General features: G+C 43.0%; 1 protein-coding gene across 1 annotated transcript in view; it reads left to right on the plus strand.

Moving 5' to 3' along the window:
- Window positions 1-3357: 3357 nt before the first annotated feature.
- Window positions 3358-18827, plus strand: part of RRN3 (RRN3 homolog, RNA polymerase I transcription factor) — a 31280-nt gene continuing 15810 nt past the window's right edge. Inside the window, 10 exon segments of the mRNA XM_030301665.1 lie at window positions 3358-3474; window positions 4744-4795; window positions 4797-4850; window positions 5627-5683; window positions 11488-11580; window positions 11688-11817; window positions 12239-12298; window positions 13120-13183; window positions 14008-14077; window positions 17880-17978. Coding sequence (XP_030157525.1) covers window positions 3386-3474; window positions 4744-4795; window positions 4797-4850; window positions 5627-5683; window positions 11488-11580; window positions 11688-11817; window positions 12239-12298; window positions 13120-13183; window positions 14008-14077; window positions 17880-17978 — 768 coding nt within the window. The 5' untranslated portion in view covers window positions 3358-3385.

Consider the following 18827-nt stretch of genomic DNA (forward strand, 5'->3'; position numbering starts at 1 on the left):
TAACACTACTGGGCGCTATGCTTAGAAATGGTTAGGGGCGCCTGGGGGGGGGCCCGTCTGTTAAGCAGCCGACTCTTGATTTTGGCTCAGGTCATAATCTCACAGTTCCAGCTCCTTGTCCGGCTCTTCGCTGACAGCACACAGCCTGCTTGGGCTTCTCTCTCTCCCTCTCTCTGCCTCTCCCCTGCTCAAGCACATGCGGGCTTTCTCTCAAAATAAATAAACTACCTCTCATCTGTAGCAAGTATTCATTGGAAGCCATTTGGTACACTATGACCTCACCTCTCTCGATTGAGTTAGAGAAGGGCACTCGACTCAAACTTGGCCAATGAGAAATTACTTTCTGTTGCCTTAAGACATCCGTGTATCATTAGTATCAAATTCTTTTCTGCTTAAGCCCTCTTGAGATAGTTTCTGTTACTTTCAGGCCAAGAAACTTTAACCAACAGAACTATTCTAGGGATGATTGTAAAATTCATCTCTAGGGGAAGGTCGCTCTTCTGAAAAACAGTTTAATGGGTCTTCTGGGTGTATGAAAGTAAAGCAAAAATTCATCCTGGAATGAAGAAGCTCAGAACAATTATGAACAAGTACAATGCTCAGTGATGTATAAGAACAACTACATTGTGGGCAAGGCTGTCTTTACATGCTGTGTGTTAATACTTGTTTGCCTTTCTGTTACTCATTTGGAGGTCCCTCCCTCCCTCCCTTCCAGAAGTAATCTCTATGCCCAACGTGGGGCTTGAACTCATGACCCTGAGATCAAGAGTCCCATGCTCTACTGACTGAGCCAGCCAGGTGCTCCAGCCTTTACCTTCTTAGATTAGAGCTGGAGACCAAAAGAGATGGGACTCCAGGGAAGGCAAGACTGGATAAAAAGGCAAGATGAGTTGGCCCATGGAAGAGGGTAACTGAATCGAGAATCTTCAATGAAGAGACATGATCAAAGAACTCCCAACAGTGAATTAAGCTGTTTAGTTTTCCAGATTTTCCTTATATTATGATGAAGCTTCCGCTGAAGAATTTTTAACACGGAAAGCTTATTCTTCACTGTGCTTTGGGAAAATAAGGAAGGAGCTGTGCTCAAATTTAAGGAGATATTTCTGAGAATGCTTTGGAAAACTCAACATGTCTTACATGCCCTCTAAGCCAACAATTCTACTTTGGAAAAATTTTCACACACATGATTCAGGAGACTGTAGAAGCATATTCACAGCAATGTACATAATTGGGAGGGAGGAAAAAATAATCTAAATGTTGGTGATAGGAAAATGGAAATATAAATTGTGGGATATTCATATAATGGATGAATGCTACATGGCGAGAAACACTAATATAACAGGAATGGATGAACCAGTAGAAGGTATAATGCAGAATGGAGATAATTTATGATGGAAAGACAAGCAAAAGCATATATGTAGTTTAGGAATATATATATGTATATATATGTGTGTGTATATATATACATGTATATATACACACACATATATACATATGTGTGTGTGTATATATATATGTATATACATATATATATACATATATAATATAGTGATTACCTAAAGAAAAGTTGAAATGGTTTTAAAAAAAGTTAGGATAGTAATTATCTTTAGGAGGAAGCAGGGGGAAGGTGGGACCTGGGAGGAGCACACAGGAAACTTCCATAGTAAGGGTTAATGTTCTGTTTCATAAATTGGGTGGTACGTTCATTCCCAGGTATTTATTATGTTTTATAACTTAGATTAACTATATTCTCTCTCCTCTTTTTTTAAGTTTATTTGAGAGAGTGCCAAGCAGGGGAGGGGAACAGAGAGAGGGAGAGAGAATCCCAAGCAGGCTTCGCGCTGTCAGGATGGAGCCTGACACGGCACTTGAACTCATGAACCATGAGTTCATGACCTGAACTGAAATCAAGAGTGGGACGCTTAACCCACTGAGGCCACCCGGGAGCTCTTAACTTACACTCTTTCGTGCATGTCAGACTTGAAAAAAATGAAAGGATAAGTAATTGTCAAATTGCTTGGCGGTGCAGAGTTAACTTCTGACAGTGTATGAGAGTTCCAACGAATTGTGATTTTTTTTTTCCCCCTCTGCTTTGGGGATGGAGGGGAAGAGATTCCCACTTCAACGGCTGTCTTGAGGAATCTTGTGAGCCAGGGTACAATTTCCCCTGCTCTCAGGACACTGAAAATCTCTGCCCAACATTCTGAAGGAGCCCTAAACCAGTGGGGTAAGAAATGGTGGAGCCTTATAGAGTTGGCAGAGAGTTACTTATTTACACTGTTGCAAAATCGAACAGTGCTTTATATGTAACAAGTCGGCTGTAGCTGGCTTAATGTCCTTTTGATAATTCTATACAGTTTCCAAAGGTTGCAACATTTTCCATTCTTAGAAACTAAGGGGAGGGGCTCCCTCTGCTTCCTTCCCCCCCCACCGTGCCTTGGGCCCTGCCCTTCCCTATACTAAAAGACTCTTCCCTGCTTGCAGCAGGTCTGGCGGACCCCTGGACCTCCCTTAAAAATGTAAGTTCAGTGGCTCCTGGTTGCTCATTGGGTTAAGCTACTGAGGACCCCTGGATTTCAGCTCAGGTCATCATCTCATAGCTTGCGGGATGGAGACCGGCGTTGGGCTCTGCACTGGCGGTGCAGCGCCTGCTTGGGATTTTCACTTCCTCTCCTCTCTCTGCCCCTTCCCTACTCATGCTTTCTATCTCGTGTCTCAAAATTAATGAATAAATTAAAAAAGAATTTAAGTTCAAGGGACTAACGCCTCTTGAAAACTGACTCCTCTCTGATTTCAGCTCTGAGTTTCTGGGTAAATCGGTCCGTCAAACCTCAGTTTCCGCAAAGATAAGATTAGTTCCAAACTCTGTGAGGATAGCGCAGAGGGTATAGAGCCCTCCCCCACCCCCCACTAGATGCTGGGTGGAGGAGCCTAGTTCGAATCCCGGCTGCCCCTTGTCTCTGGTGCTGGTGTTAACCAGAGCTTTGGTTTCTTCAGTTTGACTAAGGGATGCTTTGACTCCAAAAAGATAATACTCGTGGCACCCGACCAGTAGGGTCCACTAACGGTCCCTGACCTTCCTTCGGGACCCTCAGGGCTGGCCGGAGCTGCCAAGGAATCTCTCTTCTCGCAGCGCCTTGGCCGCTCTCACAGCCGCACCTGGCGAGGCGGGGAAAGTCCTCCAACTGAGAGGAGGGGCCTGGAGGCAGGGCAGGGAGGAGAAAGCTTCGGCGGCGCTCTAGCCCGCCGGGATCACGGAGCGGTCCCATGGCGCTCCTGATTGGCTGAAGGCCGCCGCTCGCGCGCACGTCTTCCGGGCCACAGGGGCGGCTAGAAGGCCCACGACTTCCGGGGAGAGGCGCAGTCGTCGCGCTTGTCGGGCCCAATGGCGGCCCCGCTGCTTCACACGCGGTTGCCGGGAGATGCGGCAGCCTCAGCGTCTGCAGTCAAGACGCTGGGGGCATCGAGGACCGGGTGAGAGTCCGGGACGCTTCCTTCTGCGCATCTGGGGCCAAAGCTCAGGATCGGGGTTAGGAAAGCGAATGTGACAGGGCCTGGGGCAGAGCTGAAGGAGTCCTGGGAGCAACGGTAGAGGGTCATCTCAAGTTCTCGAGAGTGAGCCCGTGCCCTTAAGTGGGTAGTAAAGGTGGGAAAATGCATCTGTTCTCCGTTCAAGGGTCTTTTCTCCCCAGTGGGCTCCCGCCTAGCGTCCCAGGCCCGGGTACTACCTCATTCCTCCCTTTTCTTCACGTAGATTTGGAAAGAGTTCCCTGGGCTGTTTGAATCATCAGGCGAATGCTATCATTAATGGCAAACCAACTCTTAATTTTTTGTTGGTGTTTGAAATTTGTTTCCGCATACACGTTTTCTTAACAGTCTGTCTTCCACTTTTAAAGCCCCTAATCCCCATAAAACATTTTGGGGTTTGGCTTTGAGAGTCATTAGTAGGATACTGGTGTGGTTCCCCCCCCCCCCAACTACTCTGCTCTATTTGAAGGAAGAAAACTTTGTAAAACGCTTAGCATAGTATCATTTATGGTGTTTATTAAGCACCTATACTCTCTCTGTGTTAGACCCTGGAGACAGTAGTCTATCAAAAGCGACAACATCTCTGCTCTCAACAGAGCTTACAATCTCAGGAGGGAAAGACAGTGAAGAGGCCAGTAAATAACGGAAAGGGCTGGTTTCAGGCAGTGATGATCTGCCGTGAAGAGGTAAAACGGGGACCAGGAGAGAGAGGATGGGTACTTTAATCGTCTCTCTGACATTTGAGCTTCAGTTGGAGGGAAGACGAGAGTCCAGCTGTGTCCGTATCTGGAGGATGAGTGTTTCTAATAGCGAACAGCAAAAGAAATGGGAATCAGCATGGCAAGTTTGAAGAATAGAAAGCACACTATGGTTGCAGTATGTTAAGTGGCTGGAGGTGAGGTCAGAGGTAGGCAGGGGCCAGACTAATATAGGACCTTGAAGACCCGGACCAAGAGCTTGGATTTGTATTTTAAGTGAGGTGGGAAACCTTTGGAGAGTTTAACAGGGAGGGTAGGATAGCATGATGCAATTTTGGGGAAGATCATTAGGTCATTGAACGAAGAATGTTGGAGTTTAGAGTGGAAGCAAGGAAGCCAGTTAGGAGGCTTTAGTGATAGTCCCACTGAATGATGTTGGCTCAGTAAACGTTGGCTCTTCTGATTTTTTCTTATTCTCTGCCCTGCATGTAATAGTATGATTATCTTGGTTCTGTAGACTTTCAGATATGCTCACGTTAGAGAATGATTTCTTCAATTCTCCTCCAAGAAAAAACCGTTCGGTTTGGTGGGACTGTGACAGAAGTCTTGTTGAAGTACAAAAAGGTAAGAGGAGATAACATGAGGTTTGGTGGCTTTTTGCCCCCTGCTTTAATTGAGATATAATTGACACAGGGAGGTTTGGTTTTGGTGGGTCAGGATACAGTTGTAGCCATTATACAACAGTCACGTAGACATAATAAAATGAATTTAGATACCGGTTTGAAGTCAGTTATTTAATAACAGCATGATGTTGTCAGCTCAGATAACCTCTTGCTGAGGTTTCATATCTTCAAATGTTCCATTTATGTAGCATCTTTAAAAAAACTCTAGCAAGTGCTGGAATAAAAATCCTTAGGTCAGAGTGTTTTATTTCTGAAAGAATTACCTAAGCATTGCTTTGGGACAGTAAACCAGCTCTCCAAGAGGGGTTTGGTTTTTTGTTTGTTTTTGGTTTGGTTTTGTGGTAGTTGAGAAGGGATTCTGTTAAATCTCAGCGATGGAGGGAAAATATAAATATTTGTTTTCATATATATAAGCATTTAGTGCGAATACGCAAATGGATGGTATCTTGTATCGAATGTGATCGTCAGATGTCAGGACGCAAGTAGATCTGAATGTGAACAGCTTTTTAGTAGTCATTTTCTTTTTTTCCAAGCTGTCCAGCTCCACTAACATGAGTTTTTAAATGTTTGTAGTTACAATTTTACAATCCACAGTTGATGTGTGAATGTTACGCTGTTCCTTTTGTAAGAATTAAAAGTCCTGCTCTTGATTTTAATAGCAAACTGAAGCAAGCAAAACTACTTTTTTTTTTTTTTTTTTTTTTGGTCCTTGTTTAGGGTGAAACAAATGACTTTGAGTTGTTGAAGAACCAGCTGTCAGATCCAGACATAAAGGTAATTAATTTATGTTTGATCATTAGCAAAGTTCTTGCCATTTTGCATGGATTTAATTTGCACGTTTGGTCCTATTCCATCCTCTAGAACTGGCTCTCTGTGTGATCCTCACTTTAAAATGCGGTGGTTCTTGGGGCGCCTGGGTGGCGCAGTCGGTTAAGCGTCCGACTTCAGTTCAGGTCACGATCTCGCGGTCCGTGAGTTCGAGCCCCGCGTCAGGCTCTGGGCTGATGGCTCGGAGCCTGGAGCCTGTTTCCGATTCTGTGTCTCCCTCTCTCTCTGCCCCTCCCCCGTTCATGCTCTGTCTCTCTCTGTCCCAAAAATAAAAATAAACGTTGAAAAAAAAATATTTAAAAAAAATGCGGTGGTTCTCAACCAAGAGCACTTTTGCCCCCAGGGCACTTTTGGTGATGAACCGGAGACATTTTTGGTTGTCACATCTGGGGGGAGGGCGTGGGTACTACTGGCATCTAGGGGGGGGATGACAAGGATGCCACTGAAACATCCAGCACTGAATGCACAGAGCAGCCCTCCACAACAGGGAATTATCAAGTCCTAAATGTTGGTAGTCCTCAGGTGAGAATCCCTGCTTTACCTTTCCTTTCTTATTTTTTTTAACGTTTATTTTTGAGGGAGAGGGAGAGACAGACACACTGCGAGTGAGGAGCAGAGAGGGAGGGAGACACAGAATCCGAAGCAGGCTCCAGGCTCTGTGCTGAGCCGTCAGCACAGAGCCTGATGTGGGGCTCCAACTCCTGAACCGTGAGATCATGACCTGAGCTGAAGTCGGAGCTCGACCGGCTGAGCCCCCGGGGCCCGTCTTTCCTAGAGCCTCTTCCCTCTGTGCCGAATGCAGCTCTCACATCTCTCCGCTGCTACAGCAAGAAGAAAAGATGACTTACCTTTCAAGCAACTGCTCTTTTTAGCGTCTTTGCAGATGGTGCAAGAAGTTCAAGAGGTGCACCTTTCTAATACGTACCTGTCATCTCGTCACAACTCAGGAAATTTCATTTCCCTTTTCTTCCCTTCTTGCCCAGTTTTGGGAAGAGTGGCCATGGTAGTCAGATTGCCTGGGATAAAAATCCTTCCTCTGTGGTTGCCCAGTGTGTGATCTTGGGCAGCTTGTTTAACTCACTGCCTGCGTTTCTCATCTTTATAAAGTCAGGAAAACAATAGAGGTATTTTAAGTGCAGACGTTTTAGAGGATCCAGTGAGTTAATACACGAGAATCACTTGGAACAGCTCCTGACACAAAAGGCTTTGTGGTTGTTAACTGTTCCTGGTGACAGCTCAAACTGTCTCACTGCTCATGCGTGTTTTAATCCCCTGTGAGATCCGCTGCGGTGATTACTGTGACCTATTACTAGTGGTTTCTTCCTTGCTCATTTCAGTGGACTTTTTTTCAAGCCTCATACTAATTCCTTGTAGCAGTGGACACTGTTAGCTGCCCACTTTTTTGTTGTTGTTAGGTTTTATTTATTTATATCGAAAGAGAGAGAATGAGGGAAGGGTGGGGCGGGGGCAGGGAGAGAATCCCAAGCGGGCCGACCGAACTGTCAGCTTGGAGGCCATTGTGGGGCTCGAACTCACGAACCGCATGTTCATGCTCTAAGCTGAAATCAAGAGTTGGATGTCTAACCGACTGAGCCACCCAGGCCCCTTCGGCTGCCCACTTCTTAAATTTCCTTTGGTTTCTAGGATCTTGCGGTCTTCTTATCACTTCTGTCCAATCATTATTGTGATGGGTTCTTAAATTTGGTGTTGATTAGGTTTCCAAACTTGACCCTTTCCTCATTCTAAAGATTCTTCCTGTGTGATCTCCTTAGGCCCTTTAAGCTTTGGAATTTACCTTTGTCCTCATAACTTCCAAATTTGTATCTAGAGCTCAGATGGCTCTTGTGGGCCCTAGACTGGTTTTTTAACTGCCAGCCCATAAGTAATACTGATGCCCCAAAGTTAGCATTTTCTCTCTCCCAAACCCACTCCTCTGCAACCTTCTTTATGTGCTTAACTGATTTACTGCTTACCTAATTCTTGAGCGAGGAACCTTGGGGTTTTTCTCACCCCTTGTATCCATTGATTTACCAGGGCCTTTGGGAAAAAAAAAAAAATATCCTTAAAGGCTTCTTGCATTGTTGGTGCTTTTTTGTCTGGATTCTTCCCTTAATTCCTTTAGCTTACCTAGGTTCCACTTCTCCTCTATGTCACATTACCCCTCACCCCTACCTCCACCCCCCACCAATTTTACCCTCCACAGTGCAGCCTGAGGCATCTCTAAAATAGGGCACCATCCTGCCAGAAAACTTCATGCCTTTTTCACACAGAACCAGCTTCTTAGCATGGTCTGCAACATTGTTTCTGTGTTCAGTCCTCACTAGATACTTTATTCCATGAATTTGCCTCTTCAGCTTTTTAAAATTTAATTTAATTAATTAGGTAATCTCTACAACTCACGTGGAGCATTACTTCTTTTCATCTTTATCTCTTTGCATGTGCCTTTTCTTCGTGGCTGGGAGAGGTCCTCTGTATCTGCTTTATTTGCTACCTATTTGAGCATGGGCTCTGGCTACATGGCCTCCCCTCCCATGCTGGCTTTGTGGCTGAGGGCAGATTTACTGCACTTCCGTGCCTCAGTGCCCCCATCTGTAAGATGGGAACCAATGGTGTCACGTACTCATGGAATGGTCGTAAGGATTAAATGAGTTAGTATGTGTTAAAATCTTAGAATAGTGCCTGGCACGGTGATTACTGTATTAGTCTTCACTGTTGTTATTGCTTTACCTACTAAACTCCTACTCTTTAAGATCCAGCTGAAGTGTCCTCTTTACTGGAATTTTCCTTGGTTCTCTCTAAGCACATAGGTGTTGGTTCACTCCATTTCCCACCCTTCCAGCAGATCTTCCTAGTTACAAATCCGACTTACAAGGACTTCCGTCATTTATCTGTCCCCTCTTTGATTCCCAGATTTATCTGTTGGCTTGCTTACCATCTACTCCAGCCACAGCTGTACTATTGGTTTTCTGAATACGTGCTTGTCCCTCTGTGAGGATGTAGCCACCAGAGACCGACAGCAGAAGTGGTGCTGTCTCAAGCTTTCCCTTATCCTCGTGTTCTTCTGTAGGTTCCAGGGACCATTTTCTTTGTCCCGCTGTATTTTTTTTACCAGCACTTCTTGGTGTCTTGGCATACTAAGAAATGCATCAGTGTGTCTATGTTAGTTCAGAGAGTGTTGGAAGCAATTTGCTTCTAATAATGGTTCAGTACTAAAGCACCAAAGACTATGACTAGGTTACTTTAAAAAATGGAGCTTTTTAAATGTTATCTTTATAATTTTGTTGCACTTTTTTTTTTTTTTTTGGTGGAACGGGGATAGGATAGAGTTCATGTATTTTTTATTTGCACCTAACTTAGTTTGTCTTCACTGCCTCAGACCTTGGTGAGCCACCATTAACTTATCCTTAATGGCGGTGGACATATGAAATTACCATAGTGCAAGCGAGTTGTGATTTACGTTATTTTACTGCCAGCTTACTTGGGGTTTCTTCAGGAAATATTCTCAATGAAGTTCATCACAAATAGCACGTGGAAAGCAGTCAGTGGTGGGATGAAGGTGGGGAAGAGGTGGTGAGCTCCTGAGTGGAGCAAGGGATTGTGGGACAGGGGATGGAGCATAGGCTGTGACCCAGACAGACAGGTTTGAACCTGGTTCTTTATTAGCTTCTTTTTAAAAAATTTTTTTACTTTTTATTTTTTTTTAATGTTATTTTTTGAGAGAGAGAGATAGAGCACAAGCAGGGGAGGGGCAGAGAGAGAGGGAGACACAGAGGAGACACAGAATCTGAAGCAGGCTCCAGGCTCTGAGCTGTCAGCACAGAGCCCGACGCGGGGCTCGAACCCACAAACCGTGAGATCATGACCTGAGCCGAAGTCAGTCGCCTAACAAACTGAGCCACCCAGGCGCCCCTCTTTATTAGCTTCTTGAATGGGCAGGTTGCTTCTTCATTTCTCTTAGTCTCTGCTTCCTCAACTATAAAATGGGAATACCAGGAGTCCATTTTCAGCATTGTTAGGATTAGTAAAAGATGCAGACGCATGGTATTGAGCACCGTGCCTGGTGCCTGGTGTCTTCCTGCTGAACGATACTCCCTGTCAGTATCAGTCTGTAACAGCAGGTACAGCCCTGTCTGTTGATGGTTTATCACTGTAGGTACAATATTGTCTGTAAAAATCTATCACTAGAAGTGGGGCACTTGGGTGGCTCAGTCGGTTGGGTGTTTGACTTCAGCTCAGGTCATGATCTTGTGGTCTGTGGGTTCGAGCCCCCTTTGGGCTCTGTGCCGACAGCTCAGAGCCTGGAGCCTGCCTCGGATTCTGTGTCTCCCTCTCTCTGCCCCTCCCTCACTTGCTCGTTATTACTGTAAGTACAGTACTGTCTATTAACAGTCTACTGTTATGGTTATAACACATTGCTTTTGTGTATTTGTATGTCCCTTTCTCGGGTGGAGTCTTTACTTTTTTTTAACTTTTAATGTTTATTTTTGAGTGAGAGCGTGTGAACAGGGGAGGGACAGAGAGAGAGGGAGACACAGAATCCGAAGCAGGCGTCAGGCTCCAGGCTTAGAGCTATCCAGCACAGAGCCCATTGCAGGGCTCGCACCTGTGAACTGTGAGATCATGACCTGAGCCAAAGTCAGATGCTTAACTGACAGCCACCCAGGCGCCCCTCTTGTGTGAGTCTTAATCAGCATTAACCATTTCTTTCAAATTGGAGGGTCTTAGTTTTTTATGTATGTTGTGTGTATGTGTTAATACAAACAATATATTATATATATTTAATTTATTATTTTTATTATGTTTTTAGAGAGTGGGGGCAGGGTGCAAGTGAGCAAGGGGCAGAGAGAGAGAGAGAAAGAGAATCCTATGAGGTGCAAAGTGGGAGAGAGAGAAGCGGGGCTTACCCAAAGTAGGGCTCGAGTTCACCAGAAGTGGGGCTTGAGCTCACCTGATGCAGGGCTCAAACTCACAAACCATGAGATCATGACCTGAGCTAAAGTCCGATGCTTATCCCAGTGAACCACTCATGTGCCCTAAAGCTTTTTATTTTTATTTTTATTTATTATTTTAAGTAGGCTTTATGCCCAACATGGGGCTTGAACTCACAACGTTGAGATCAAGAGTTGCATGTTCTACCAACTGAGCCAGCCAGGTGTCCTTATAGTTGATACTTTATATTTATTTAACTGATAGCATATTTTATACATGGCTTGTTTTCTTTTTATTTAGAAGTTTTTCCCATGTCACTAAAAGTTATTATGAACAGGAATTTTATTGCCTGAAAAATATTTTATGACGTACTGGAGCCATCATTTTTATATAGCACATCTTTTTTTTTAAGCTTATTACTTATTTTGAGAGAGAGCGTGTGCGCAGGCAGGGGACGGGTAGAGAGAGAGGGTGAGAGAGAATCTCAAGCAGGCTCCATGCTGTCAGCACAGAGTCAACAGGGGGCTCGATCCCACAAACCGTGAGATCATGACCTGAGCCGAAATCAAGAGCCAGACACTTATCTGACTGAGCCAGGAATGCATCCCTGTGTTAACTTTTTAAAATCAGAAAATGTAACGTTCTTTTGTTTTGATACAAATTAAGACATTTTCATTCCAGTTTTGGCTTTAGTGCAAGTTTGTGACTTTTTTCTCCTAATTTAAATACTATTGGTAGATGTCTGGTGCAAGGTAGGTATTACCTCCAGTTATTTTAGAGGATTTGTGATTTTGAAAGCGCTTTTCTTTGTTTGCCTTAAGGATGACCAAATCATTAACTGGCTGTTAGAATTCCGTTCTTCCATCATGTACTTGACTAAAGACTTTGAGCAGCTTATCAATATTTATTGGTAAGTTTACCATTTATTTTACTGACTAGTATGTGATTTCAATACTCCGGAAACAGAATATGTTGTATCAGTAACATGTTTCTTTTATCTTTTTCTTCCTCCCACCTGTAGAGATTGCAGTGGTTAAACAGAAGTCAGACGGTGGTGGAGGAGTATTTGGCTTTTCTTGGTAATCTTGTATCAGCACAGACTGTCTTCCTTAGACCCTGTCTCAGCATGATTGTTTCTCATTTTGTACCTCGTAAGTGGTTCTTTGCTTTCTTTGATTTTTCATTTTTTAAGTACCCCATTACTAAATACTTCTTGGAACACTGTGGGGATTGTGCCAACATGGAAAATTCTGAGCTGCATGTTAGCAGTTTTGGTGCATGTGTGTTCTCTATAATGATGTCTGTAGAAGCATCTGGATTTGTTGCTGTGTTGTTTTTTTTTTGTTTGTTTGTTTGTTTTATGGGTTGGAATTTACCTTAATGAGATTCTATTGGAATCTTAGAACTCAGAAATTTTAGCTTTAACTGTAAAGTTACTTGACTTTTTTTTTGGCTGTAAATTTAATTATTGTACTAAGTTTGCACAGTGGAAAAAATCACTTTCTTGTGTAGCTGTTGATTGTTTAGGTCAGTGACAAAAAGAATAACGTATTTTGTTTTTCCCTCACAAAGCACGAGTGGTCATTAAAGAAGGTGACGTAGATGTTTCGGATTCCGATGACGAAGATGATAGTAAGTATAAAGAAGATTAAAGCAAGGGACCTGCCTGTGTCTTAGAGAATGCGTGCTCAATGTTAAAACACTGGGTGAGGCCAGGAGCTGTTCTTTTTTTTTTTTTAATTTTTTTTTTTAACATTTATTTATTTTTGAGACAGAGAGAGACAGAGCATGAACGGGGGAGGGGCAGAGAGAGAGGGAGACACAGAATCGGAAGCAGACTCCAGGCTCTGGGCCATCAGCCCAGAGCCTGACATGGGGCTCGAACTCACGGACTGCGAGATCGTGACCTGAGCTGAAGTCGGACGCTCAACTGACTGAGCCACCCAGGCGCCCCGGCCAGGAGCTGTTCTAATGGGTAGGCAGCAGCAAATGGCAACCTCCGATGGAATTTTTTTGTGACCTTCAGCAAGAACGTCTGATCAGCTGCCCTCAGTGCATTACTTATTTAACTAATCCACTTAGTCTGCAGTGATAGTTGGTGTTAGAGAAAAACCTTCCAAGTTAACATTTCGCTAGTAAATGATTCAGTTTTGGTTAGCGGGTGTTTTTAGCTTAAAATACGTAACTTTTGGGGACGCCTGGGTGGCTCAGTCGGTTGGGCATCCGACTCTTGGGTTTCGGCTCAGGTCATGATCTCATGGTTCATGAGTTTGAGCCCCACATCGGGCTCCACGCTGACAGTGCGGAGCCTGCTTGGGATTCTATCTCTCCCTCTCCCTCTGCCCGTCCCCTCCCCCCCCCCCAAAGTAAATACATAAACTTAAAAAAAATTTTGTAACTTCTCAGGTTTCAGTTTTATTGTTATGCTCATACTCTTACTTTTCTACTTGTAGATCTTCCTGCCACTTTTGACACCTGTCACAGAGCCTTGCAAATAATAGCAAGATATGTCCCATCGTGAGTATCCTGTTAATTTTTTTTTGAATCATGGTCTTGAAGTCTCAAGAAAATGATAACCAATTAGTAGAAAATTACTATGTTCATAGCATCAAAGCTCAGGTTGTATGCTACATGTTTCTGTAGGCTTTTTCAACATCACATTCTACAAAAAAATGGCATTATAGTTCTCTTCATTGTCTTTAGTTGTTTAAATTATTTAAGAATTAGTAGCTTAATTAGTATTATTTAAATTATTTAAAACTTGTATGCAGACTCTCTTCCAAAGTTTGTATAGTGGTGGTTGAAATTCTGCTTTTATCTTCAACAGATACTATGTCCAAAAATTTTCAGTGAGCAATCCCCGTGTCATGCCATATAAATAAAAATTGCAATTCCAGTATTGTTCATTACATATTAATTTTTTAAAAATTACAGTTTTAAGAGAAGCTTAGGTTTCTTTTGGGGGGAGTGGACTTCAAGTTCCCTTTGTAAGTTTATTATTTACTAACTTAAAAATTACCTAACTTGATAATTTTTTCTTGTTTTTAAAGTAATACATGTGCACGCAGTGGGAAACGTTTTAAGTTTTAAACTGAAACTCTATTGCTTTTGTAGAACTAAGAATCCCCCTTTAACTTGCTGTTGATACCAAAGTTGATGGGAGGTTATATTCCCCTAAGTTATCCTAGGTTTTCTCTGAAGCTATGCATTTAGGTTCCAGTTACTTGAGATAGTTGATTACCATTTACCTTTTGCCTCCATATTTGCTCTTAGAACGGAAACGTTACCTTCCAAGAAAGCCCAGTTAACATGGATTGGTTGATTTCCTTTTGTTTTTTTAGGACACCGTGGTTTCTTATGCCAATATTGGTGGAAAAATTTCCATTTGTTCGAAAATCCGAGAGAACCTTGGTAAGAAATCTTTTCATGGGAGAAATAACGGAAAAGTTGTAAGTTACTTTTAGGTGATGTTATGTGTTTTTCTTACCAATTGTCTTATACATTAAACGCAAGACTAAGAACCTGACTCACATTCCTTTCTTAGGAACTGACTGTGGATCCCCAATGCCTTTTTCCCTGACGCAAGTCAAGGGCAGAGTCTGTTTCAGAAATATCTGGATAGGCTTAATGATTATACAGATAACAATTACTAGAAGGTAATAGTTTATGTATTACCAGTTATAAACATGCCTTATTTGAACATGAAGGCAGAACTTTCTATGGATGAATTTTTAAGTTTTTGTGTAATATTTAGATGATCTGTGGTTTTCAGTAACGAATAGTGGTTTCCTTCTAAGCATAGCTTATTGTTTTCTAAATAAGGTATTATAAGGTATGCCTGGGTGGCTCAGTTGGTTAAATGTCTGACTTTTGATTTGTGGCTCAGGTCATGATCTTGTGGTCATGAGATCGAGCCCTGAGTGGGGCTCCACGCTAAGCATGGAGCCTGCTTGAGATTTTCTTTCTCCCTCCCCTGCTCACATGTGCACGTGCACACATGCTCTCTCTGTCAAAAATAGTCTTCTAAGTATTAAATAAGGAGTTAATAAATTTTGCTAATGCTTGTGATAGTCACTTTCAAGTGGAATATTATAAACCTTGCATCTCTTACTAATATAGATAAATTCTCAACACAGTAGAAAACTGTGTTTAGCAGCATAAAAGGAGTATGCATTATGCCCATGTGAAATTTATCCTAGGAATTCATGGTTTATGTAATATTTGTTAAGATCAGTTAATATAATGACCATGTCAATAGAACAGATGATAGCGACCACATGATCATCTCACCAGATGCAGAAAGGCATTTGACAGACACTAAAACCTTTTCATGACAAAAACAGAAGGGGACTGTTTCAGCCTGAGAAAGGGCACCTATGAAAAACTCACACGTAATATCCCACTCAATGGTGAACAATTGCAAGCTTTTCCTTATGATGAGGAACAAAACAAGGATGTCTGCTTTTGCCCCTTTTTAAAAAAATTTTGCTTATTTATTTATTTACTTTTATTTTTGAGAGAGAGAGAGAGACAGTGTGAGGGTGGGGGGAGGGGCAGAAAGAGAGAGGGAGAGAGAGAATCCTAAGCAGTCTCTGTGCTGGCAGCACAGAGCCCCATGTGGGGCTCAAGCTCACGAAACCGTAAGATCATGACCTGAGCCAAAACCAAGAGTTGGACATTTGACTGACTGAGCCACCCAGGTGCCTCAAAGTTTAATTTTGAGAGAGAGTGAGAGCATGAGAGGGGGAGGGACAGAGAGGTAGGGGAGTGGGGTGGAGAGAGAGATAATATCCCAAGCATGCTCCACACCAGAGCCCAACTCGGGGCTTGAACCCATCAACTGTGATATCATGACCTGAGCTGAAATCAGGAATCACATGCTCAACCGACAGAGCCACCCAGGAGCCCCTGTTTTTGCCATTTTTGTTCAGCGTGGACTGGAGGTTCTTCTAGCAAGGGAAGCTAGGCAAGAAAGGGAAAAGGCATCCAGATTGGAAAGAGGTAAAACTGTCTTTATTTGTGATGACATGATCTTAACGTTTAGAAAAATCCTAAAGATTCCTCATGAGCACTATTAGAACTAAAGTGAGTTCAGCCTAGTTATAAAACATAAGATCAACACACGCAAGCCATTTGTCCAAAGCAGTTTAATGGGGAAAAGAAGATCTCTTCCACACATGGTTGTGGGACAAGTGGAAATCTACATGCAAAGAATGGGGTAGAGCAGAGCCCCTTGCTCCCCCATAAACAGAATGAACGAAAGACCTAAATGTAAGCTAAAAACAGCTCTCAGAAGAACACATAGGTGAACATTTTTGTGACCTGAAATCGGGCAACAGTTTCTAGATAGGATGCCCGAAGCGCAAGCAGCCACAGAAAACCAGACAAGTTGGATTTGATTAAAATTAAACATTTGTGTTTCTTTCATTGGACACCTTCAAGCAAGTGAAAATCAAACAGCGGGCTTGCAAATCACGTATTGTATCAAGGAGTATATCGAGAATATACGACGAACTGTTGGGGTGCCTGAGGGGCTCAGTCGGTTAAGTGTCTGGCTCTTGGTTCCGGCTCAGGTCATGATTTCTTGAATTGTGAGTTTGAGCCCAGAGTGGGGTTCTGCACTGACTGTGGAGAGTCTGCTTGGGATTCTCTCTTTCCATCTCTCTCTGCCCCTCCCTTACTGGTGTTTGCTCTTTCTCTGAAAATAAACTTAAAATAGAATATATAAAGAATTCTTAGTATTTCAATAATAAAAAGGCAAATAACCCAATTTAAAAACGGGCAAAAGATCTGAATGGATATTTCTCCAGAATCCATGTACAAATGGTCAGTGAACATGTGAATCACTGGCTGTCAGGAAAACACAAGTCAAAACCTTTAGTAAAGAGATCTCCTTTCATACCCGCTAGGATGGCAATACTCAGTGACAAGTCGTGGTGAGGACGGGGAGAAGTCAGAACCTTCACCACGTTGCTGGTGCGAGTATAGACAGTAGGTGGTAGAACTGCTTTGGAAAACCATCTTGGCAGTTGCTTAGAAAGGTTTAAACATTGCCACGTGACCCATCATTTCCGCTGAGAAGTGTCTGTCCGAGAGGAAAGATACCATGTGTCTACACAGCTTTATGTGAATATTCAAAAGCAGCATTATTCATCATAGCCAAAATACAGAAATAAGCAAATGTTTATGGGCTGATGAATAAACAAATGTTGTATTATGTCCATACAGTGGAATATTATTTGGCACTAAAATGGAGTGGTTACTTGCTACAAAATGAGTGACCCTTGAAGGCATGCTAAAACACCACATAGTATAAGATTCTACTGATGTGAAATATCTAGAATATAGGCAAATCCATAGAAAGTAGACTAGTGGTTACTTAGGGCTGGGGGGAGGTACATGACTAAAAGATACAGTGTTGGGGCGCCTGGGTGGCTCAGTCATCTAAGCAGCTGACCTTGGCTCAGGTCATGATCTCATGGTTCATAAGTTCAAGCCCCTGTCTACTGTCAGCACAGAATGCTCTTCAGATCCTCTGTCCCCCTCCCTCTCTGCCCTTCCCCTGCACGTGTGCTTGCTCACTTCTTCCCTCTCACAAATACACGTTAGACAAAAGATACCGTGTTCCTTTTTAGGGTGATGAGAATGTTCTAAAATTGATTATGGGGACAGTTACACAAGTGAATTTGCTAAAAAGTGTTGAATTGTACATTTTAAATGGATGATTTGTGTATGAATTTTATCTCAAACTTTTCTAAAGAAAACACTTGTAGAAGTGTACAGATCACAAATTTAATTCACTGGGGTGATTAGATTAATTATACTGAACATTGTATAGATAAACAGTATAGTTTCTGTGTTGCTGGATAGTCTATTTTTTTTCTGTTTAATGGAAACTGAAGGTTGTGGGGTAGCTGGGTAGCTCAGTTAGTAAAATGCCCGGCTCTTGGTTTTGGCTCAGGTCATGATCTTGTGGTTTGTGGGTTCAAACCCCATGTCGGTCTGTGCTGATTTCATGGAGCCTGCTTGGGATTCTCTCTCTTTCTCCCTCTCTCTCTCCCCCCCCCCAACCCCTCCCCTGCTTACACTCTCTCTCTCTCTCAAAATAAATAAACTTAAAAAAAGAAACTAAAGATCATGTAATTGATGTTTTGCTTACCTAATTATGAAACATTTATTCTCTGTTGAAATGTTTTGTCTTTTTATGTTTTAGGAATGTTATGTTCATAACTTGCTAAGGATTAGTGTATATTTTCCAACCTTGAGGCATGAAATTCTAGAGCTTGTGATCGAAAAGTTACTCAAGTTGGATGTAAGTATCTGGTAATCTGTTTTTCTCCTTGATTTGCATTTGTTAAATATATATAGTAGTACGTGAAGCAATGGTAGCAGCAATGGGGAAGAATCCACATTTCCATCTTTGATTCATTTCTTTGAATGTTTCTTAAACTTGATGTATGTGCTGGTGGTTGTAGACAGTTGCATCTCGTGGTTGGGGAACGAGGCATTAATCAGATGGTCATGCACACATGAAAGTACAGTCGTGGGGCAGCTGGGTGGCTCAGTCGGTTAAGCGTCCAACTTCGGCTCAGGTCATGATCTCAAGGTTTGTGAGTTTGAGCCCCACGTCGGGTTCCGTGCTGACAGCTCAGAGCCTGGAGCCTGCTTCGGATTTTGTGTCTCCCTCTGTCTCTGCCCCTCCTCTGCTCGTGCTCTGTCTCTGTCTCTCTCATAAATAAACGTTAAAAAACAAAAAAGTACAGTTGCGGGAAATGCTATAAGTGGAATACATGCATCGTTATGTGCTGGAGAACCTGATGTAAGTGAGGGGATCAGGAAGGCCTTCCTAAGGAAGTAATGTTGAATTCTTTACACTCTTTTTTAAAAAGGCCTGCAGTGGAGTGCAGAGGGAACAAGTGACAGTGGTGGGTTCTAGTGGCATCGGGGAGGAAAGGCGAGAACTGGTCCTGGAGACTGGACCGGAAGTCGAGGGAAAGAGAAAGGTAGCTCTCTGTGGAATAGAGTGTGGCTTGGCCGTTAGTGGTAAGGAGGATGGTCAGGAGGAGGTCGGAAGAGGAAGAGTTCCATATTTGGGTGGATCGGGGTGCAGCTGCGGAGCCAGGGGGAGAATACTCATCAAGCAGTGGTGGCTGCAGGTAGG

Source organism: Lynx canadensis, chromosome E3, assembly GCF_007474595.2.
Source record: "Lynx canadensis isolate LIC74 chromosome E3, mLynCan4.pri.v2, whole genome shotgun sequence".
NCBI lineage: Eukaryota > Metazoa > Chordata > Mammalia > Carnivora > Felidae > Lynx > Lynx canadensis.